This window comes from Thermobia domestica, chromosome 7 (assembly GCF_964235325.1).
Source record: "Thermobia domestica chromosome 7, izTheDome1.hap1.1, whole genome shotgun sequence".
Classification (NCBI taxonomy): Eukaryota; Metazoa; Arthropoda; class Insecta; order Zygentoma; family Lepismatidae; genus Thermobia; species Thermobia domestica.
The window spans coordinates 15,740,216-15,761,228 of NC_137460.1; the positions used below are offsets into that span (position 1 = coordinate 15,740,216).

A 21,013-nucleotide genomic window follows, 5' to 3' on the forward strand; every position below is an offset into this window, starting at 1 on the left:
GATACATGTCCGATGACAGAGGGCGCATAGCTACAGTAGGTGGAACAAGGGGGCGTGCAGAGCGTCGCGTAGTAGAGTTAGTTATAGGAGTAGTGGAAGCGTGGGTAACGAGAGCGTTCGCATCGAAGGTGGAGAGGACAGCGCACAGTTCATTCGTACTGAATGGGGCAATGACAGTAACAGCACAAGCGTTTTAGTGGTACACTCTACAGGCAGGGCAGTAATCCATGTGTATGTGAATGTGGTTTACTTTGTGTCGTGTGAAACAGTGTTGATGTTGACAAGTGCTATGTGTAATGCACCACAATGAATAGGGTAGTATACACTAACGCCGAAATGGCAGATATGCATTTGATGTACGGCTTAGGGGAAGGTAATGCAGAAGAAGCACGTAGGTTATATGCGGAACGCTACCCAGATCGACAAATTCCAGCACCGGGGATGTTTATTCGTATTCATCAGCGATTGCGGGACACTGGGTCATTCCTTCCCAACACAGACATTCCGAGACGACGACGCGTTCGAACACCCCCCCTGAAGAGAGGGTACTCCGACATGTGACCCGGAACCCGAGTATTAGTACCCGACGAATAGCAAGGCAGGAACACGTTTCGCCTCAAGTCGTGCTAAGCATCTTTCATAGTAATAATCTCAGACCATACCACGTACAACGAACGCATGCGTTATACGATGGTGACTATGAAACCCGACGACGTTTCTGTCGTTGGTTATACCGCCGCTGCCGTGTATCACCAGCCTTTCTAACACAGGTATTGTTCTCGGATGAGGCATTATTCACACGGGATGGCATCACAAATTTCCACAATGACCATCGATGGGCACTCAACAACCCGCATGCAATTGTAGAGACGAAGCATCAACAGCGTTTCCAATTGCATGTGTGGACTGGTATTATTGGCGACAACGTTGTGGGACCACATTTCTTACCACAGCGATTGAACGCAATATCGTATCTCCAGTTTCTGACTCAGAACCTACCTATTCTGCTTGAAGATGTGCCACTGAGGACACGACAGTGTATGTGGTTTATGCATGATGGCGCCCCTGCCCACTCATGTCACACCATTCGTACATATCTGAACAAAACATTTCCACGCAGGTGGATAGGTCGTGGTGGAAGACAAGCATGGCCCCCACGTTCACCCGACCTGAATCCCCTAGATTTTTTTCCTGTGGGGTTACGTGAAGAGTCTCGTGTATACACGGCCCCTGCATGATGTTGAAGATCTTCGCCAGCGTGTATGTGCTGCATTTGCCACATTACGGCAAACGCCAACGATATTGGCACCAGTCAGAGAATCCTTACGCCATCGTGTAACTGTCTGTCTCGAAGAACAAGGAGGACATATTGAACAGCTGCTATAGAATGGCATTATGTTGACCATGGTAAGTACAATACCTCTTGTTTTTACAGTACACTGGGTCTCATCTTCCATACGTGTTTTTTACGATCTGCACTTTTCATCACTAAGAGTGTTTAACAGTTTCTTTACAGCTCCCATGCGCCGCCACTGTTCCGCAGTACGTGTGCATAATTGGATTTTTCGGATGGGATTTCCTTTGATATCTTTTCACCCGACATTTCTATTTCTCTCCGTTAAAATGATACTGTATTTCAACATTCCACCTCTCATAGTGTCCCTACAGCGTAGCCATTGTTGCCTTTGTTCATTAACATTTGTTGCTGCATGTTCCATATAACATCCGCTCCTACAGTTTGTCAGTGTAAATTGTTCACCTTTCTCCGCATTTCATTCACTTTTTTATGCTTCCCCTGGCGCCGCCACTGTTTCGCCATCACTTATACATAATTGGATTCTTCGGATGGGATTTCCTTTGATATCTTTTGACCCGACATTCCTATTTCTCACCATTACAAAGGTAGTGTATTCCTACAATCCGCCTCCCATAAAGTCCCTACAGACTAGCCGTTGTTGCCTTTGTTCATTAACATTTGTTGTTGCATATTCCAAGTAACATCCCCTCCTACAATTTTTCAGTGTAAATTGTTCACTTTTCTCCATGTTTCATTCACTTTCTTTGTGCCCCCCTCTAGCGCCGCCACTGTTTCGCCACCATTTATGCATAATTGGATTCTTCGGATGGGGTTTCCTTTGATATGTTTTGACCCGACATTCGTATTTCTCTCCGTTCTTGAGATATTGCAAATTGCCGCCTCGGAAGGTGACATTTCAGACGCCTCTAGCGTCCAAACGAAGCCGCATTCACCCAATGTTCATATGACATTTTCTGCTTGTTTTTACCTGTAGATTCATCCCACGAATTTTCCGACATTAATGCACGACCACCCTGTATATATATATATATATATATATATATATATATATATATATATATATATATATATATATATATATATTTAAAAGTATGTGTTACAGTTTCGGCTATGTAACACAGGAGCCACAGAAAAATATGTAAACGTTACAGTAGTAACTCTGTATAAAATTAACAATAAGCAGTGAATAATCAGATACCAAGTCATGTAGGATAGCTTTAAAGCATAAGGTACACCACTAACAAGAATAGGTGAGAAAATTCGGTTCCCTGGAGAGTCGTAAAGCTTCGTGCATATTTTCAAGCTTTCTCGTGCTTTGTAAACGCGCCTTCGGCATGGGATGCCAGGATTCAATTGAAGCGCTTGGAGGATAAAGGTGTTATGTTACATTTTTTGAAATGTTGCATTCTGGCGGTTCATGTACGTGCTATATGTTAATCATGCCGCATAACACCTTATTAAGTGAGTCCTCGTCTGGGCCCAGGTATTTAGAAAGGATGAAGGCGGTATGTTAAGGAACAAAGTTGTCAAAGTCAATTTTCCCGTTATATTCAATTTGTTACATAACACCTTTATCCTCCAAGCGCTTCAATTCTCGAAAAAAAAAAAAAAAAAACGAATATTCTGAGTGTACATTAAGCAGTCAGTCTACGTTTCAATGCTGAAAATGTAGTCCAATGCATTACTCATTTGCTTCAGAAACGATCGAAATTGAACACATACTTGTTTCAATGTATCATGAAAATATTATTGTGTCTCTTGTTCAGAAGTAAGTAAACAAATGTGTAAGAAATGAAACTAGTTAGCCTTTTACAATTATTTAGTATTTGTATCCGTTTCGAATTATACTCTTAAGCTGCGACATACTTAGGGATTTATTTTAGATGTCCAAATTGAATATGAGGATAACGTGTATTAAAAATTTGTAAAATACCACTAAGTTTGAAGTACATTTACAGAAAAGTTGGGATTTCGGTTTGGGGCGGGGTCCGAAAACCCATGTCCTACCCTCTGCGTACGCCCTTGCTTTCAAATATGTATGTTAGTGGGTATGTAACCCAATGTTTTTTTCTTCAGGATCTATTGAGGAGGGACACGGTGGGTTAGTGGTAGAACACTCATCTTTAGTGCGAGGGGTCTGTGGTTTGATCCCCACCCAAGTGAGTTCGTATTGAGCAATATTGTATCCATGGGTTTTCCCTGGGTTCTTCCAATTCCTTCCGCATTCTCATTTCACCAATTATTTCATAATTCACTTTCATTAATTCATCCATCTCGTTTAGTCTAAAGCCTCTGAAGGGATATACGACTAGAAATTTCATTTCATTTACACAATCGATTTAGAAAATTCAATTGAAGAAATAGGTTTAGTACTGTTGGCAACATTAATTGTTTTTTGCCTTTTGAATACGTACCTTGAACTATTTTTGCTGAGTGTAAAGTTCGTAAAGTTAAGTTAAATAATTATGTATATAACGCATATACATTGGATATATGACTATAGAATGGTAATTTTTTCCTGCACGATTTGCACCTAACATCAGAATTTTAAAATATGCCTTCAAATTAAAATATCGCTGAAGGCCCGAAAGCCAGGGGATGATTTTGCAATGCGAAGCGGAGGAAGGGGGGGGGGGTAATGAGAGAAAAACAGCTTCATCGCTATTGTATGCCATTGTGATTTCCTTGTAGAACTCTAAGGCAACCACTGCTTGATACATTTATTAATTTAACGGAATACAACGGAATCCGAGCTAAAACATATGTAATAACGGAAAAGACATTGTTCACTCAGTAACTTCACATGACTGTCTTACATGTAAAAATAGCGAAGTATATTCGTGTTATTTTGTAGCTAATTGAACGATCAGTACTTCTTTTCTGGCCATATTATTAGGCATATACCATATTTTAAACATTATTATGACTTTACCATCATAATGTTCCATAAATATAACAAAAATTTCAGTATTAGTTACTACAATTCCCGATATTAGAGAGGTACATACAATATATTTTATTTAGTTTATTTTCCAAACAGTTCTTCCCGATATCAGACTAGTCCATACACAATATTATCTTTTGCATATTTTCCAGTTCTCCATCTTTTAGCGCAGAAACGAAATGACTACCTCGAATAGGTGGTGGCTGATGCAAGCTCAAGAATAACGGTACAACTTTCGTCGATGACCGTACTGGTGACATCATAACTCCAAAACCTGACATTAATTTTCTGGTGACTTTTCCGGAGGAGATGAGGATTGCCCAGTGAATAAATACAAAGTTTCAATTCCATTTGAATTAGTTAGGTCTGATCAACATTTGATATTTTACTGGACTATTAGCCAACGCGGTTTAACGTGATAGAAAGAACTAAAATATATAATTTCAATTTCATCTCTGTGAGATATTCGGTTCGGCCGTTTTAGTATTTTCCTATCTTAAATTTTATTCATCTTAAAGAACACCATGCAGGTTGACATTTTTGTGTGATTTTGTTACATGTACACTCTGATAGACTTACATCTATAATTCAGTGAGCTGGGATTTAAATAAACAGGAAGAAAGAAAACGAAATCTTTGATGAGAAGAGAAAAAAAATATAGAACTATGTTGGTGCGAGAATAATTGTGAGCGTAGGACGTTGTTTCGTTATGTTTGAGGCATACTTTGTCTGACTGCTACTAGGACAAGGGTCAGGAAGTTCATGTGACTCGTTTCATCACTGATTGACGCTGCATATTTTTATTAAACGTTGTCGATAACAACACTTTTAGTTATTGTAGAAAAAGCATGCCTAGATAACGCCTACAGTAGCATTAGCGATTAAAGGTAAAAAGAAAGGGAAATGGGAAGACTTATATCAATACATCTTAAACAATATGAAACTGAACAAAATTAGATAGGTGGAAGTAAATACTCTTGAGAAATTTTCAATAAATTTATTTGAGTCCTAAAAACTGATGTTATAACTAAGAACGTCACCTATTAATATGAAGTGTATAACAATTACTCATTATGGTTTATTAAGCCATATTATACCAGTAGTATTAAACCAGTATATTATAAATACATTATGGTTTTCATTATTACACTACGAAGTAATCAGTAGGTTGTATGGTTAATGGGATGAAGTTCAACATTATGATTAACTTCTAAATTGTTTTTTTTTCAAACTTTAATATTTCCTAAAGATGAGGTCGTACTACGATATTTCAGATCAAGATGAGTAAAATTGGATGTCTAGAATTGAATTTCCATCCATTGTTTCCGAGAAAGTTGACAAGAATAAATTGTTATTGAGCTAGAAGTTATGACATTTCTTTCATTTGGCCAGCTATAGTTTACAGTTTTGTATTGTGCTTCAACGGATAATTTATTTCATATGAAAATACCATCTTAATGAACATACCCTGTACAGTTGAAACCGGTTATAAAAACATTCCTTTTCGCGACCTATTGACTATAACGGCGAAATTTAATGATCCCGTCTAAATCTTATAGAAAAACTGTATTTAAAAAAAAAAGCGATTAGTACAGCACTGCTTATTGCGACATGTATAAAACAATATATTTTTATCACATTATCAGAGAAATGTACCGGCCATAACGTTGAATGTTGAATTTTGTTACGTGTTTGGAGATTGCTGACAACAATGTAATGTTTATTTTCATATTCTTAACATTTTGTTTCATTCGTTCGCTAAAATCGTGTACGACATTATCGAACAATTTACACGGTTGATGTCTTTTCCTCACTTATTATAAGCTTTTATATTTTATTGCCATACAGTATTATTGTTGTACGTACCGTATAAACATTAGAAGAAAAAATCCTCTTCAGTCCCACTCCACAAATATTGTATTTTATGTACTGTATTTCAGTTGTGTTTTTGGAAGTTTTAGCTTTATTCTGTTCATTTATGACGTAAGTTTACAGCCTAAAACTAAGATACGAAATGTTGAGGAAGAAAAGGCAAACGCGGTTTGTGCGACGATTGGGTTTAACAACCATAAATTTGTTGTCCCTTTGGAGTCTGTTATAAACGGTTTCGACGGTATATTGTTAGGTTCTAACAAGGACACATACTCTTAACCGTAAACACACACTTATATATATATATATATATATATATATATATATATATATATATATATATATATATATATATATATATATATATATATATATATATATTAAGACATTCTTTTATTTTGTGGTACTAAAAACTGAAGTATTTTCTTAATCTCTCGGGGAAACCAAACAATAAACAAGTAAAGGTGACATATTTTAAATAAAGTATCGAAAAACATCCTGGTAAAAATAGTGAAACCTAAAAAGAAATATTGTAAACACGGAAGACTTTTACAAGGGAAAATAAACAATCCTATTTTCTCAAATCCGAAATAGAAAATGAAAGTATGGAAAGTATAAATATATATACTCTACAAATCTTACAAAAATCATCACATTACAATCACAACTCAACCTCAACGCACAACATCGTTTACAGTGGCGTTCTTCAATCTTAGCGTTAGTGGTGTGCAGACTCAGCTGTCAATTGACTGTACCTGATCATGGACTTCAGCCAAGTGTAAGTACGCAACCATGAACTCTGTCCATGCAGTCTTAACATAAGAACGAGAATATGTAACCTTGTGTAAATCGAAATATTAATTATTATCTTCTCTTTAAATGTTATTCATTTCTCTCTTAACATTTGGTGGCGATCATACATTATGTACGTATATGCAATAAAATCACGTTTTATATTATTCTTCTAAGAATCTGTTTGTCTCCTTTCAAGCACTATACTACCCGCTTTATGGCAATTAATCTCATGTTTTTTTAAACGTCTTATGGCTCCCCCTGAGGAATTTAAACTCTCGTTGTTAAGACAGTCTTGTATACATTTCATATACTTGTAAGGCAAGTCTTTTATTTTTCATATTTCATTTTATTGTTATGATATGCCTATAACTCATAGGCAAGCATCTTTCATACCACTCACCATGCATTCCACTTCAGACAACAATACCAATAATACTTCTTGTACAGTTTCCATCATTCCCGACATATACGATCCAAGTACGCACCCATCCGCGGAATTATTTTTAAAGAATTTTCTCAAGATCGCTTTAGTTAATAATTGGTCAGACTCGAAATGTGTGCAAATTTTTGAGAAATCCTTAGCTGGACCCAATTATTTCTGGTTTTCCACCCAAAACTTTTCATCCAAACCGTGGGTAACTATCCAATCAAAATTCTTACGTCAGTTTGGTCAAGATCAGTTCCCTCGTTCCCGTATTCACCAATACCGTTCACACGTTCAGGTCCCCAACGAACCTCTCTCCCATTATGTCTTTTCCAAAAAGCATTTAGCAGACCAAGCTTATATCCAGCTAAACTTTCAGGAATTTTTGTTAGATTGTGTTTCTAATATGTTACCTGAACACATTCGTTGGTTCGAGACACGCTCAATTCCTGACTATCCTACCCTCCTAGAGGAAGTAACCTTACTGGAACGAACCAACCACCTTGTTCACAATTGGGAAACCGAAAAAAAGACACATTCTACCACCGCGACCGATCCAACAGCGCAGGCTATTTCCGAACTAAAAGATCAAATATCTCAACTCCGTTTCCATGTTAATACTCTTTCAAATTCCCAATTTACATCTGTCCATTTTGCGTCTCCCCGTTCCCGTTCTCCAAGTCCTCATAACCGCTTCTACTCCTCCAAACCATCCCGATCTTCTTTCCCGAACTCAACTCACTCACTTTCCTCTTCCTTCCTCCCACATTCCCATCCTACCAATGCTCTCACAACCTTCTATCAAAACTGCTCTTCGCCGACTCCTCCACATTTTCATTTCTCTGTTTCCACCTCAACCCCATGTGTTCCTTGCACTCCACTTCCCTCCCACATTCCCATACCACCAACTTCAGTACTCCCTCCTGCACTATCTGTAACCCACAGCAATATCAATGCTGCCAACACACTTCTTCAACCCCTTACCATCCTTCTCATAACTTCATAAACGAACCTTTACCTGCAAACAATACCAAACGAAAGAACCCCAAGAAACAGTGGCGATCGAGTCAGAACAAACAATCTCCATCGCAGAATGTTTTAACCACACAGTCTACCCAAATATCTATTCCTCCCTACCCGTTTATCATCCTTTTTTCCAGTATCCCCCACCTCCGTTCCCTCCTGTCCCTGGGACCACAAAACACGCCTAAGAATTCAAACAACGGCCTAAATTAGCGCGGGACTCACCCACTCGCGCGTTAACCACACAATCTTCCCATCTCTCTTCCACTTTCTCTCCCACCGCGACCAACCAGGACTACCATACCCTTCCCTTGCAGTTCAAGGGTAATTCTCCCTATATACGAGGCACTTACGCAAACAAAGATTTACTTTTTTGCCTAGATAGTGGTGCAGACGTGGGATTTTTTCCATTTGACTTACTGGAACCAGACGCCCATACTTTCCATCTCCCATCCCTTCTCCACGGCCTGTCAGATAAACCTGTGCAATTAAATCACACTACTATCCTCAAAATTAACTTCAATGGTCGCAATTACTCCATTCTTTTTCGATTAGTTCCCTTCAAAAATTTCCCACCCCTTTTTTCATCACGTTTTTTGTAAGATCATCAATACATTTTGGATTACTCAAAAGGCACTTTGTCCTTGAAACATTTTGGAAAAATGCCACATACTGTAAAAGATAAAAACCCAGTTAGTATTAACATCTCGCTTTTGTTTCAAAAACACTCCAAAACTCAGGTTGTATTTTTTTGCGCGGCGCACTACTGTTATTACTTCTCATTCTGTTAGATTCGTACCACTTGCTACTAATGGTTATTCCCTGACGCAGTTTCGCATACATACACCGATTTCTCGGAATTTAAGTAAATGTTATATAGCACATACTGTAGTTTCCACACAAAACCTTGTTCTACCGTTAGATAAACTAACGAGCAAAAAGCAAACGATTCAAGCTCATAATCCAGTAGTTATAGGTTCTCTCTTTTCCCAACGAGAAAATGGCCACAATATCTTGAGTGTTAGGCAACCATATTTTCCTACAGACGAAGATGCGGCACGCAGCAAAGAAAAACGTCTTAAAGAAATTGGTCACCTTATAGATATTAGTAAATTTCAGCTGTCTCCAGACATGAATAAGGAACAAGCTCAAACTCCGGAATTACTTTCCGAATATTCCTTTTTATTTCAATGGGCAAGTGACCATTTTACCAACATAGATTCTTTTGTGGCAACATTAGATTTAGAAGTCAAAACTCCATTTCAGTGTAACTCTTTTGCAATTCCGCACAAGTTAAGGCCCAAAGCGAGAGAATTAGTTATCAACTTTTGAACCAAGGGATATTTAAAAAATCAGACTCTCCCTATAAAAACTACATCCTCTGTTTTAAAACCGAATTCTGAATCTCTCAGAACCGTATTTGATTTGAGGGTTCCCAATAGTAAATGCCGTACTTTGGCTTCTCTATTAGAGGACACACAGGACGTAATAGACTCGCTTAGTGATTCCACGTGGTTTACGAGTTTTGACCTTCATTCCTCCTTTCATCAATTATCCCTTCATCCTGATGATCGCCCTGCAACAACCTTTAGTTTAAAGGGCCTCTCTTTGCCCTTCAATCATATGGAACTCGCTTCTATTCCACAGGGTTTCAAAAATTCATCTATTTCAATACGACAGGCACTGCAAACTATTTTTCGGGATTTATACACCAATAATATTACTTCGTTCGTAGATGACGTTTATCCATGCTGATTCTTTTGACCACATGGTGACAGTTTTACGCGCATTTTTTCACACAGCTGCAAAACATTCCTTGCTGTTTATATAAAAATATCAATATTGGCGCTAGACGGATTAAATGCTTAGGACATATTGTGGAAAATCATAGTCAAATCTGATCCTAAAAAAAAAACGCTGCTCTCACCAATGCACCAAAACCGACCACCATAAAAGGGTTAAAGAGTTGGTTAGCTTCGGCTAATTACTTTAGGAGGTTCTTCCTTTACATTTCTCTCATATTAGCCCCACTTTATGAAGCTATTTCGAATGGAAATCGCAAATTAATATGGACACCTGAACGGGAACGTGCCTTCGACCAGATGAAGCACCTTCTCACTTCTCCACCAGTTCTTGCTTTGTACTCAACAAAGAACACAGAACATATTTTAATGTGCGTTTCCTCAGCCCTAGGCGTTGGCGCCGTATTGTTACAAAAAGACCTTAGCTCTAATGTCATTCAGCCCGTCTGTTATGTTTTTTCTAAGCATCCAGAAACTGTCAACCCACTTCCAGTTTTTCATCAGGAATTATATGCAATTTTCTTTTCTCTTAAGAAATTAGAAAAATACCATTTAGGAAAACATTTTACCTTGATCACTGACATTTCTCTCCTCGTTATTAGGAAAACTGTTGTCCCTAACGCAAAAATTCTCCGGTGGATCACTTATATCAACACTTTCACTTTTACAATCAAACACGCAAAAAGCCAGTCCAGTGCAGTTGCTGATCTATTTAGCCGTTTTCCTCTAGACGTCCCACCAGACACCATTGCCTTAGAACAAGATGACACTCCCGATGCCGTTTTCTTTACCAATAATACCGATACTGACCAGACCCACCTACTCCTGGAGGACACTCCTCCTACTGTTTTTACTATAATAGATAACAACACTGACCTTCCAAATCTTCAACTTCAGAACCGTTTTTTTTGGCCAAATTATTATGACTTTGAACACTAAAAATGAACCAGATCCAACCTTTCAACGTCTCACAAAAAAGTACGTTTTTAGGAAGAACATCTTATACAGGAAAATGTATCGTGCCTCGCAAACTCGTTTGGTAGTCTATTCCGGGCGCACTAAAACCTGCTTTATTTCAAGAATATCACAGTGAACTTACTCATGTAGGCTTTTACTCGATTGGACGATACGCTATAAATATTATGTTCCACGTCTGAAACCTTGGCTAGCTAGTGAACTCAAATCTTGCAAACAGTGTGCAATTTTCAAACGGTGTCCATAAAGTCCTTTGCCACCCCTAAAACTTGGAAACGGTGAAATATGTCAAAACGAGAAAACACGTATTTCATTATTTCAGAAGTACCACATACTGAGGGAAACAAAGTTGCCCCAGGGTCCTTCAGAGGGTTCAACTCAAAATTTTCAAATGGCAAGGGGTTCAAGTAGTATACCGTTTGAAAGCTATTTTCAAAAGAAAGACGATGGAATACGTTTTGATGCTCTATAGTAAACTTGTACAAAATGGCGGCAGGTCAAAAAGTTTGCAGATATCAAAACTGAAAAACACGTATTTTATAATTTCAAAAGTACCACGTATTGAGGGAAATAAAGTTGCTCTAGGGTGCCTTATAGGGTCCCAGACGGGGATCAACGCAAAAGTTGTAAATGGCCGTTTGAAAGAAATTGTTAAAAGAAAGAAGATGGAGCAAGTCTTGTGGGTACACTAGCCCTGTATGAAATGGCGGGGGACTAAAAAAGTTCAGACAGCCTTGTAAAGCAAATTGTAATAATACTAATAATAGTACTACTACTTGTAATAGTAATATTAGTAGTAACGTCAGAAATACTAGTAGGCACACTTGTACTTGAAATAGTATTGTCTCAATTAGTAATGTAGACATGGCATCCAGTTAATTAAACCTTTCAATAGATGTGAGTGTTCACATATCTATCAATTCACCCAATCCCTGTTCTTCCGGACACCGTTGCATAGCCGTTCCGAACTTGTATCATCTTTCTTTTACCAATAACTTTCAAACAATATGGTACTTGACCCCTTTCCGATTCGCAAATTTTAAGTTGCAACCCACTTAGGAATCTGCAGGGATTCTGCGACAAATATTTGTACATCGAAAAGCTGTACTTAACAAATAAGGAAACACTCCTTTTAGCGTTTTGATATCTTATGTTTTACGTTTCGGATCATTGGAAGTAACATGGACTTTTCGGTGAAGGTCATGTTAAGATTTTAATCCCCCGCCATTGCACGCAGGGTTGGTATTGAAACAAAAGACCTGTTCCATCTACTTTCTTTTAACAATAGCTTCCAAACGATAATTAATCCCCTTTCCCATTTGAAAATTTTGAGTTGGACCCCGTCTGGGACTCTCCGAGAGACCCTGGGCCAACATTGTTTCCTTCTATACGTGGTACTTTTGAAATGAGGAAATACGTGTTTTTTAGTTTTGATATCAATTGAGCCATTTCAGATTTCTAGAAGTGGACAAAGTCATTTCAATGCAAACTGTATTAAGATTTCGACCTGCCGTCATTTTGTACAAGTTTACTATAGAGCATCGAAACTTATTCCATCGTCTTTCTTTTAAAAATAGCTTTCAAAGGATATACTACTTGACACCCCGTGCCATTTGGAAATTTTGAGTGGGACCCCGTCTGGGACAACTTTGTTTTCCTCAATACATGGTACTTTTGAAATGATGGAATACGTGTTTTTCAGTTTAAATATCTGTTGAGACATTTCAGATATCTAGGGGTGGCCAAAGACTTTTCAATGCAAACTGTATTAAGATTTTGACCTGCCGCTATTTCGTACAGGTTTACTATAGAACATCGAAACTTATCCCATTGTCTTTCTTTTGAAAATAGTTTTCAAACGATATACTATCTAACATCTCTTGCCATTTTAAAATTTGGAGTGGGACCCCGTGTGGGACCCTCCAAGAGACCATGGGGCAACTTTGTTTCTCTCAACACGTGATACTTTTGAAATGATTAAATACGTGCTTTTTTGTTTTGACATGTATTTCACCGTTTCCGAGTTTTAGGGGTGGCAAAGGACTTTATGGACCCCCTGTATATACATATAAAGATGTATATTGACTACAGAATTAGAAGAGCATTCTTGATACACAAAATAACTACAGGCAGAGGATGTAATTTAAATTGACGATATTACTAATCTGCATATACAGCACATAGAGCCGAATTTGATGCTGCCTTCCTAAGAAATGCTTTGTTTTCATAAATAATTCTAAGTAATAACTAGTATTTCTTCCCTTCTAAATTTCCTACCCGGAGAATGCATTCCAGTTGGATCACGTGTATGATATACCATTTCTCTTTACCGAATTTTTACAGGCCGGAGGGGGTGCGGACTGGATGATAGAACATGCACCGCTTCAAGAGTGTAAACACGATAAGGCCATTGAGCTGGCATTTGTACACTTGGGGAATGTCATAAGGTAACTGCCGTAATCCGTTTCTTGGTCCGTCCGGCGATAGAACTTCAGAAATGTTTTCACCTTGCGTCTGTGCAGTTCAACTGGCTCAAAATATTCGAATTTCGTCTAGCACATTTAATATATACTATCCATTTATCACGGTCTTTAATCTTGCCTGGCATAATCGTAAAAATTGAAAGAAAAAGACAGCAAGCCCTATTCAACAGAATGTATAGTTTACTACTTCTACCTTAATTTCATGTTTCCGTATTTAATTCTCAGTGAAGACACATAATTTCCGTAAATCTCAGTGCATGCATATAATTTCAATTGTAGCATAGCATTGCAAACATTTGAATAATTATTTGAATTAAGAGCTAACGCATTGAAATAAGAGAAAGCTAGAATAAATAAACTATGTGAATTCACTCCTAGCCATGTGGTCTGAGTACTCATGTCGTTTGTATCCCATATAAAGCTGTAAGTCCCCGTTCCATAGAGCTTCGATGCTTTAAAAAATTCTAAAACACAATTCAGCAAACCAGAAGACCGTGAAATTATTGAGCCAAGTTATATAGTATGCTGGAGATTTTACAGGTCCAGGGGATATTTAACCGTTTTTAAGTATTATGATGACTTAATTACGAAAACGATAGGATGCGATATAAATATTTTAGAGCAATTAATTTAATTTCCCATTTTTCATGATTCAATACGGTAACTCATAATCAGCTCCATTGTAGAAAGAAGTGAAGAACTTTACTTAAGTTTGTTTTCAAACCTTTCTCGGTCGAAAATGTGCAGCAGTTTTTTTTCAGGTTAAAAATGCAGGTTTTGAAGGGTTTGTTCATTTACATCAGCCAAATGATAGAATGGTACCCAGCATACATATGACATGCTGGAAAAACAATATGTCTTGGAATTTTATATCCTATTTGAAAAAATATGTGCTAAAATGAAAACAATGTATCTTTTAGTATAACAGTTAACAATTGCTTCTAGAATCATAATACAGACTCACAAAAACCTTTAAAGATACTCAAAATATCACTAAATGAAATCAACAATTTTTTCAAAATATTGATTGGTTAAGCGTTAAAAGTCAGTTTAAAAAAATGAAAAAATATAAAAAATAATTGAACATATAATATGACTGATCCCTATTGTGAAATCACGCTCTTGCAAACGGAATCATTTTTCTTATAATTTTTCAACATGTCGTAAAATGTCGATTTTCCAAAATATGCATAAGCTTTTTCTCGACACTAATTAGTATATAATGGTTAGTGTGCGAAACACTTCATAAGAATTTCATACATGTTATCAAGAGTCAAACTGAGAACTTTTCATGTAAGATTTATCTTAACTTGAATGTAATCTATCAGTAGTAGCGATTCAACCTCTAAAGCTTAAACATTGTCTGGTTTCGTTTCTCAGAGATTCTTCAACTTCTAATCTCCCTTCTGTAAATAGCTTCCATAAACTGAGGCCAGATTTTTCTCACGGTTTGACTTTAAATTTTTATTATACATTTTAGTTAGCTTTCTGAGATATAATTGAGTACTTTCTTTCACACCTTTTTCATATAGAACATTGTTGATGTAATAATTTACCATTGGCTTTTAAGTGGTAAATGCTTCTGCGAAAACTCATGCCGAATCCACACAATATCATTTTTTGTTGTACGATGTGCTTATAGCCCTTGAATAGGGACGCCGGAGTTCAATATTTACATCCAAACGGAATGTAAACATATAATTTTCTAATCTTAGTTTAGACAATTGTTAATAAAACAACATGGTACAAGCGGTGGTTCATTGTCGATTTTTACCGCAGAAGACGTGATAGCTTACGTTGCAAAGTATTCTTATTCTAAAGTCGAACTAGCACTGCACATCAGTGACAAGCTTATGAGTACAATATTTGAGTTGAGTGTAGTAACTATTACAAATGGTATATACACACGTGTAAGTAATATTTAAATGACCGGAGCTCAAAAAAGCGGACAGGAATCGTGAGTCTTGCGCCTAGTTAATCTATGCCCAAAACATTCACCAGTATGTGTGATCTGGTAATTTACACGACAGGCTTGAGAAATATTTTTTGAGTCAATTAAATCTTTGCGAGATAATATACAGTTCAAGCAGTCTGATAAAGGAAATCATACAGACATTAAATTTTGAATTCTCCCTTAATATATAGGAAAATATCGATTAGAGAGCCTTACAAATGAAGGGTAGAAAGAAGGAATGACCCCGTGTGTGCTTTATCGAGTGCATTGTCCTATTTGTTGGTGATTCGTAGTACTATTTGACGGTATATGCTATGCATGCGTAGATATAGAAATGTCCATGTAAAAAAGGCAAAAGATTTGAGTGACTCTATACTTTCTTACGCGGTTTTCAATTTTAAAACCGCCGTTTTCTCGAAAATGCATTTTTGTAACATTTCGTATTTCCCCCCTTACCCTTCAAATATGGTTTGAAGGTGTTTTATCACATTTGAATATGACCAAATACTTTCCCGTACTCTACCTAGTTATATCATAAATACTATCAAAAAGTTTGGAGTGGCGCTGTTGGCATCCGGAGTGGCAGTGCTGCCATCTGTGTATAAAGCGGAAGATACCTGTAGTGTGTGTTTGACTGTTCATGACATACGTTGATATTGTACTGAGTTCTGATAGAGTGGGACGATTACCAAAATCATGTAGCAGTAATTGCACTACAGAAGGTAGGGAAGACAGCAGGTGAGATTTTCAACCTCCTGAAACTCCTACAAATCAACAAGAGATTCGTGTATCGCGCCATACAGCGACACATTGAGACGGGAACAGTAGCTGACCGCGAAAGGAGTGGCAGACCACGAACGGTACGAACCCCGCGGGTTCAGAAAGCAGTCAGAGCAAGAATTCGATGAAATCCTGTTCAAACACAGTGTGATGGCTGCTGAGATGAACGTCAGCAGAAATTCCACCTCTGGTGTGCTCAGGATTGACCTACATCTACGGGCATATAAGAGGCGGACTGGTCACTTTCTGACCCAAACATTAACGTCGCAGAGGGTCCTTAAGTCAAAGAGACTGTTGAGGTGTTATGCCAACAATCTCCACAGAAAGATTCTGTTCACTGACGAAAAGGTGTTTACAATTGAGCACGCCTAAAATCACCTGTGTATGCCAGATCTACTGCAGCTACTGATGCAGCTCCAAGGGTTCAGAGGGCACATCATCGCGCCTCAGCAAGTTTGGTGGGGTGTGAGCTACTCAGGCACAACCTAGCTGCATTTTTGCGAATAAGGTGTTAAAACATCTGCCAAGGTGTACCAGGACACAGTGCTAACACCTATAGTGAAATCACTGTCTGCTACCGTATTCTTTCGAGAAATGTGGACCTTCCAGCGAGATTCCACTCCGGGCTACAAAGCGAAAACAACCCAGGACTGGCTGGCACGGAACGTCCCCGACTTCATTTCTACCGCTGATTGGCCTTCTAGTAGCCCGTCCTTAACCCGTTCGACTACAAACTTTGGACAGTCCTTCAGGCAAAGGTCTGCCATAAACGGCATCCACCTGTTGACAGCCCGAAACAAATTTTAACACGAGCAGTGAACAATTTTCATATGGACGTCGTGCGTAATGCCATTAATCAGTGGCCGGATAGACTTCGTGCCCGCATCAAGGCCAAGTGGAGACATTTTCTAAAAATGATTCGTGCACAGCTGTAAAACATATAAGTGTAAAACATGATCAAAATAAATTGCCTTGATGTTAATATTCTCTGTGTTATTTACATTCAAACTTGTGAACGTATTTATGATATAATTAAGTTGATGCCTATGGTGTTTTACACTTGTATGCGTAGAAGTTTATTTGGAGTATCTGTATATCGATTAAATTTTTCTCACATTCAAACCACATTTCTAACACTACGTATATTAGTTGCGTTGCCAATTGTCTCTTTGTAGCAAATTCTTCTCCACTTTTTTAGACATATATGACGAGAATCTATTTATACAACGTTGCCACGTGTGAGGTTTTCGACCTGTATGTAATAATACTTGTCTTGCCATATTACCTTGGGTCGTGTGATATTTTTAATTGCATGTATCAGCTCGCTTTCTTAAATGTGAATTTACAATAAATCGAATAGCTTTTTGTTGGTACGTGCGACGTTTTATACCTCTATGCTTTAACATGTGGGTTGTCAAGCTAATCTTTTGTCTAAACTTCTCCCCACACTCATTGCACATATGAGGTTTTATATCGCTATGTATTAACATGTGTGTTGCTAAATTACCCTTTAGACCAAATTTCTTGCCACACTCATGACACGTGTAAGGCGCTACACCTCTATGTAGTAACATGTGTGTTGACAAATTAGACTTCTGTCTAAATTTTTTTCCGCACTCTAGGCATCTGTGAGGCTTTTCACTTGTGTGAATAAATACATGTTTTGCTAAATCTGATTGTACGATAAATCCTTTACCACATTCTTGGCACGTGTGAGGTTTTACACCTCTATGCATTAACGTGTGCCTTACCAAACATGATTTAAAACTAAATCCCTTTCCACACTCATCGCATGTGTGAGGTTTTGCACCTGAATGAACCAACATGTGTCTTCTCAAATTTGTTTTCTCAAGAAATCCTTTTGCACAATGTTCGCACGTGTAAGGCTTCTCGCCTGCGTGTATTGAGAGGTGTAATGATAAATACCGCTTATGAAGAAATCCCTTTCCACATTCTTGGCACGTGTGAGGTTTTTCAGCTGTATGATTTAACATGTGTCTTGTCAAATGTGATACAGAAATAAATGTTTTGCCGCACTCACAGCAAGTTTGAGCTTTCTTATCTGAATGAACTAACATGTGTTTTGTCAAATACGATTTTTGAATAAATCCTTTACCACATTCTTTACACGTGTGAGGTTTCTCACTACTATGAGTTAATATGTGTCTTTTCAAATGCGACACACGAGCAAATCTCTTCCCACACTGTTCGCAAGTGCGAGGCTTTTCCCCTGTATGTATCAAAATGTGTGCTGCCAAATTTGACCTTAGACAAAATCCTTGTCCACATTCTTGGCATGTGTAAGGTCTTTCATCTGTATGTGTTAATGTGTGTGTTGCCAAGTGTGCCTTCTGGCGAAATCTCTTACCACAATGTAGACACATATGAGGTTTCTCTCCTGTATGTAATAACGTGTGTTTCGACAAATCTGATTTAACAATAAACCCTTTGCCACACTCATGGCACGTGTGATGTTTTATATCCGTATGTATTAACATGTGTCTTGTCAAATATGACCTCTGACTAAATCCCTTTGTACACTGCTGACATGTGTAAGGTTTTTGATCTGTATGTATTAACATGTGTCTTATCAATTGAGACCGACGAGTAAATCCTTTTCCACACACTTGGCATATGTGAGGATGTGCACTTGTATGTTCTTGCATATTTCTTCCCAAATTTATTCGAGTAAAGTCTTTGTAAAACTCCTCGCAAGTATGAGATTTGTCATCTGAGTCAGAATTGTTTTCCTTTTGAGTACTAGAAGTATCAACTTTTCTGGAAGCTGTATAGTTACGAAAACTGAAAAAAAATCAATAAACAAGGGCACAGAAATTGAAATAAATAATTTGAAAAACCAAATATAGCAAACGCTCTTATGTAAAATGCAGTAACAAAAATAAGATATAGTTCTTTTTTTTTTTTACTCTGTGTGTATAAAAATGTTCTGAGAACGCAGGCTGCCATATGTTATATTACGTGAAAAACAGAACCGAGATATATCGAAGAGACTCGATTCATTTCAATTCTCCAAAGACAAATATCCTTTTTTAAAAAATCTCAAATTCTATTTACATTTATATATAGGATAACAGACTTAAGTATATACCAAGCTTCATATCTTACACTGTGGAACGATCATATCATTATACATGAAAATGGAGGTACGAAGTCACTGAAGATTCTTATGCATTATGTCGTTTAGTGGTGGAAAGTTAAGTAATTACGAAAACTTTTTGCAATCACCACTGCCAGAAACCGTTAATAAAAAAGGTACAATGGAAGACTTACAATTTTCAAAATTTGAGACCAAATATATCGCTTTATGCAGTATACCAATCTCGTTTTTTAATATCCTCGCAATACTTTCAGATTTAATAAACCTGAAGACTTATGTCTATTGTAATACAATTGCGTGGTTAGATATGTTACGTATCTAAATATTTTTCCGAAATAAACGCTTTTGAGAAACATCGAGTTTTAAATTCCTCGTAACATAAAGAAATACTTGATATTACGATTGCAGATTTCGACGCTAAAGTAACGAGCAAAATACATTGGCCCATTCGTCTCCCTTGGGTTATTACTGTTAAAAGTTTCTAGAATATCGAAGGGTATCATGCTGTACCACCCTTTATTTGCAAGAAACGAAAAAGAGTGTGCTATTGTATGCTTTCTCTTAACTTGGTGTTGAGCACTTGCGTAGCGCACTCGCTAAAGATTTCGCGAGCGGTCCCGGGTTCGATTCGCGATGGGGGCACTCGGCTGATAAAGCTCTTTCAGGTCAACCTTTATCAATGAAGTTTTCCTTGGCTTTTCATTCACACCAGGAAGGTGCTGGGGTGGTACCTGATTAGTGATCGGTAAATTCTTGGGAAAATATTTCTCGGAAAGTTCCCTGGGAATATTTCCAAAAATGGTAATATTCCGGGAATTTATGTAAACACACAAAGAAAAATTGCATTCTATTACTATATTATGATTTCAAAATAAAATTCGTTCTTATTACAGTATACTTATTAGTGTTGTCTTGAGAGAAGTCTTTAAAACGTACATTCTGAACGATATGTTGTTTTACTATTATTTTGTGTTATTTAGAGACTACACATAAATGTAAGTTTACTTCCAATAATTTTCATGCGAGTAAATACGTAGGAAAAACATTTGGTATAGAAAGTCCACGTGCCTTTACACCGGTAACAGTTTAGCTTTATATGTAAGTGGATTTTCTTAATTTAACCCTACTAATAATATTATAATCATACTAAATTTTAAAATGTTATAAACGAATTACGTTGCTAATAGCCAGAAAACTTATGTAGTATCTCGGGAAATTCGTAACGATGCCAGTGCATATATACAGATATTTGATTTGGGATACACTGTGCTTCGTTACTGTGTTCTTAAAGTGTACTATTAAAACTCTAATTTAAGAAGATAGGCTATTTCGAACAATATTTATGGTGGTGCAAAAATTCTCCAACGACGGTTGGTACATGATTACATACGTAAAAAGAAGGAAACAAATCTAATTAGCACAAGTTGGGAAATACTGGTACTAATGAAACATCCTGAGAAGCTACCCTAATTTTGATATGAAAACATTACATTTTAAACCTATATGTATTTACGATCACATAGAT

At 37.4% G+C, this 21,013-nt stretch overlaps 1 protein-coding gene across 1 annotated transcript in view; it reads right to left on the reverse strand.

Moving 5' to 3' along the window:
- Positions 1-6,539: 6,539 nt before the first annotated feature.
- The window catches only part of LOC145689863 (uncharacterized), a 47,794-nt gene continuing 33,320 nt past the window's right edge, over positions 6,540-21,013 (reverse strand). The window contains exon 4 of the mRNA XM_081764132.1: positions 6,540-19,172. Coding sequence (XP_081620258.1) covers positions 17,675-19,172 — 1,498 coding nt within the window. The 3' untranslated portion in view covers positions 6,540-17,674. The remainder of the gene's footprint in view (positions 19,173-21,013) is intronic.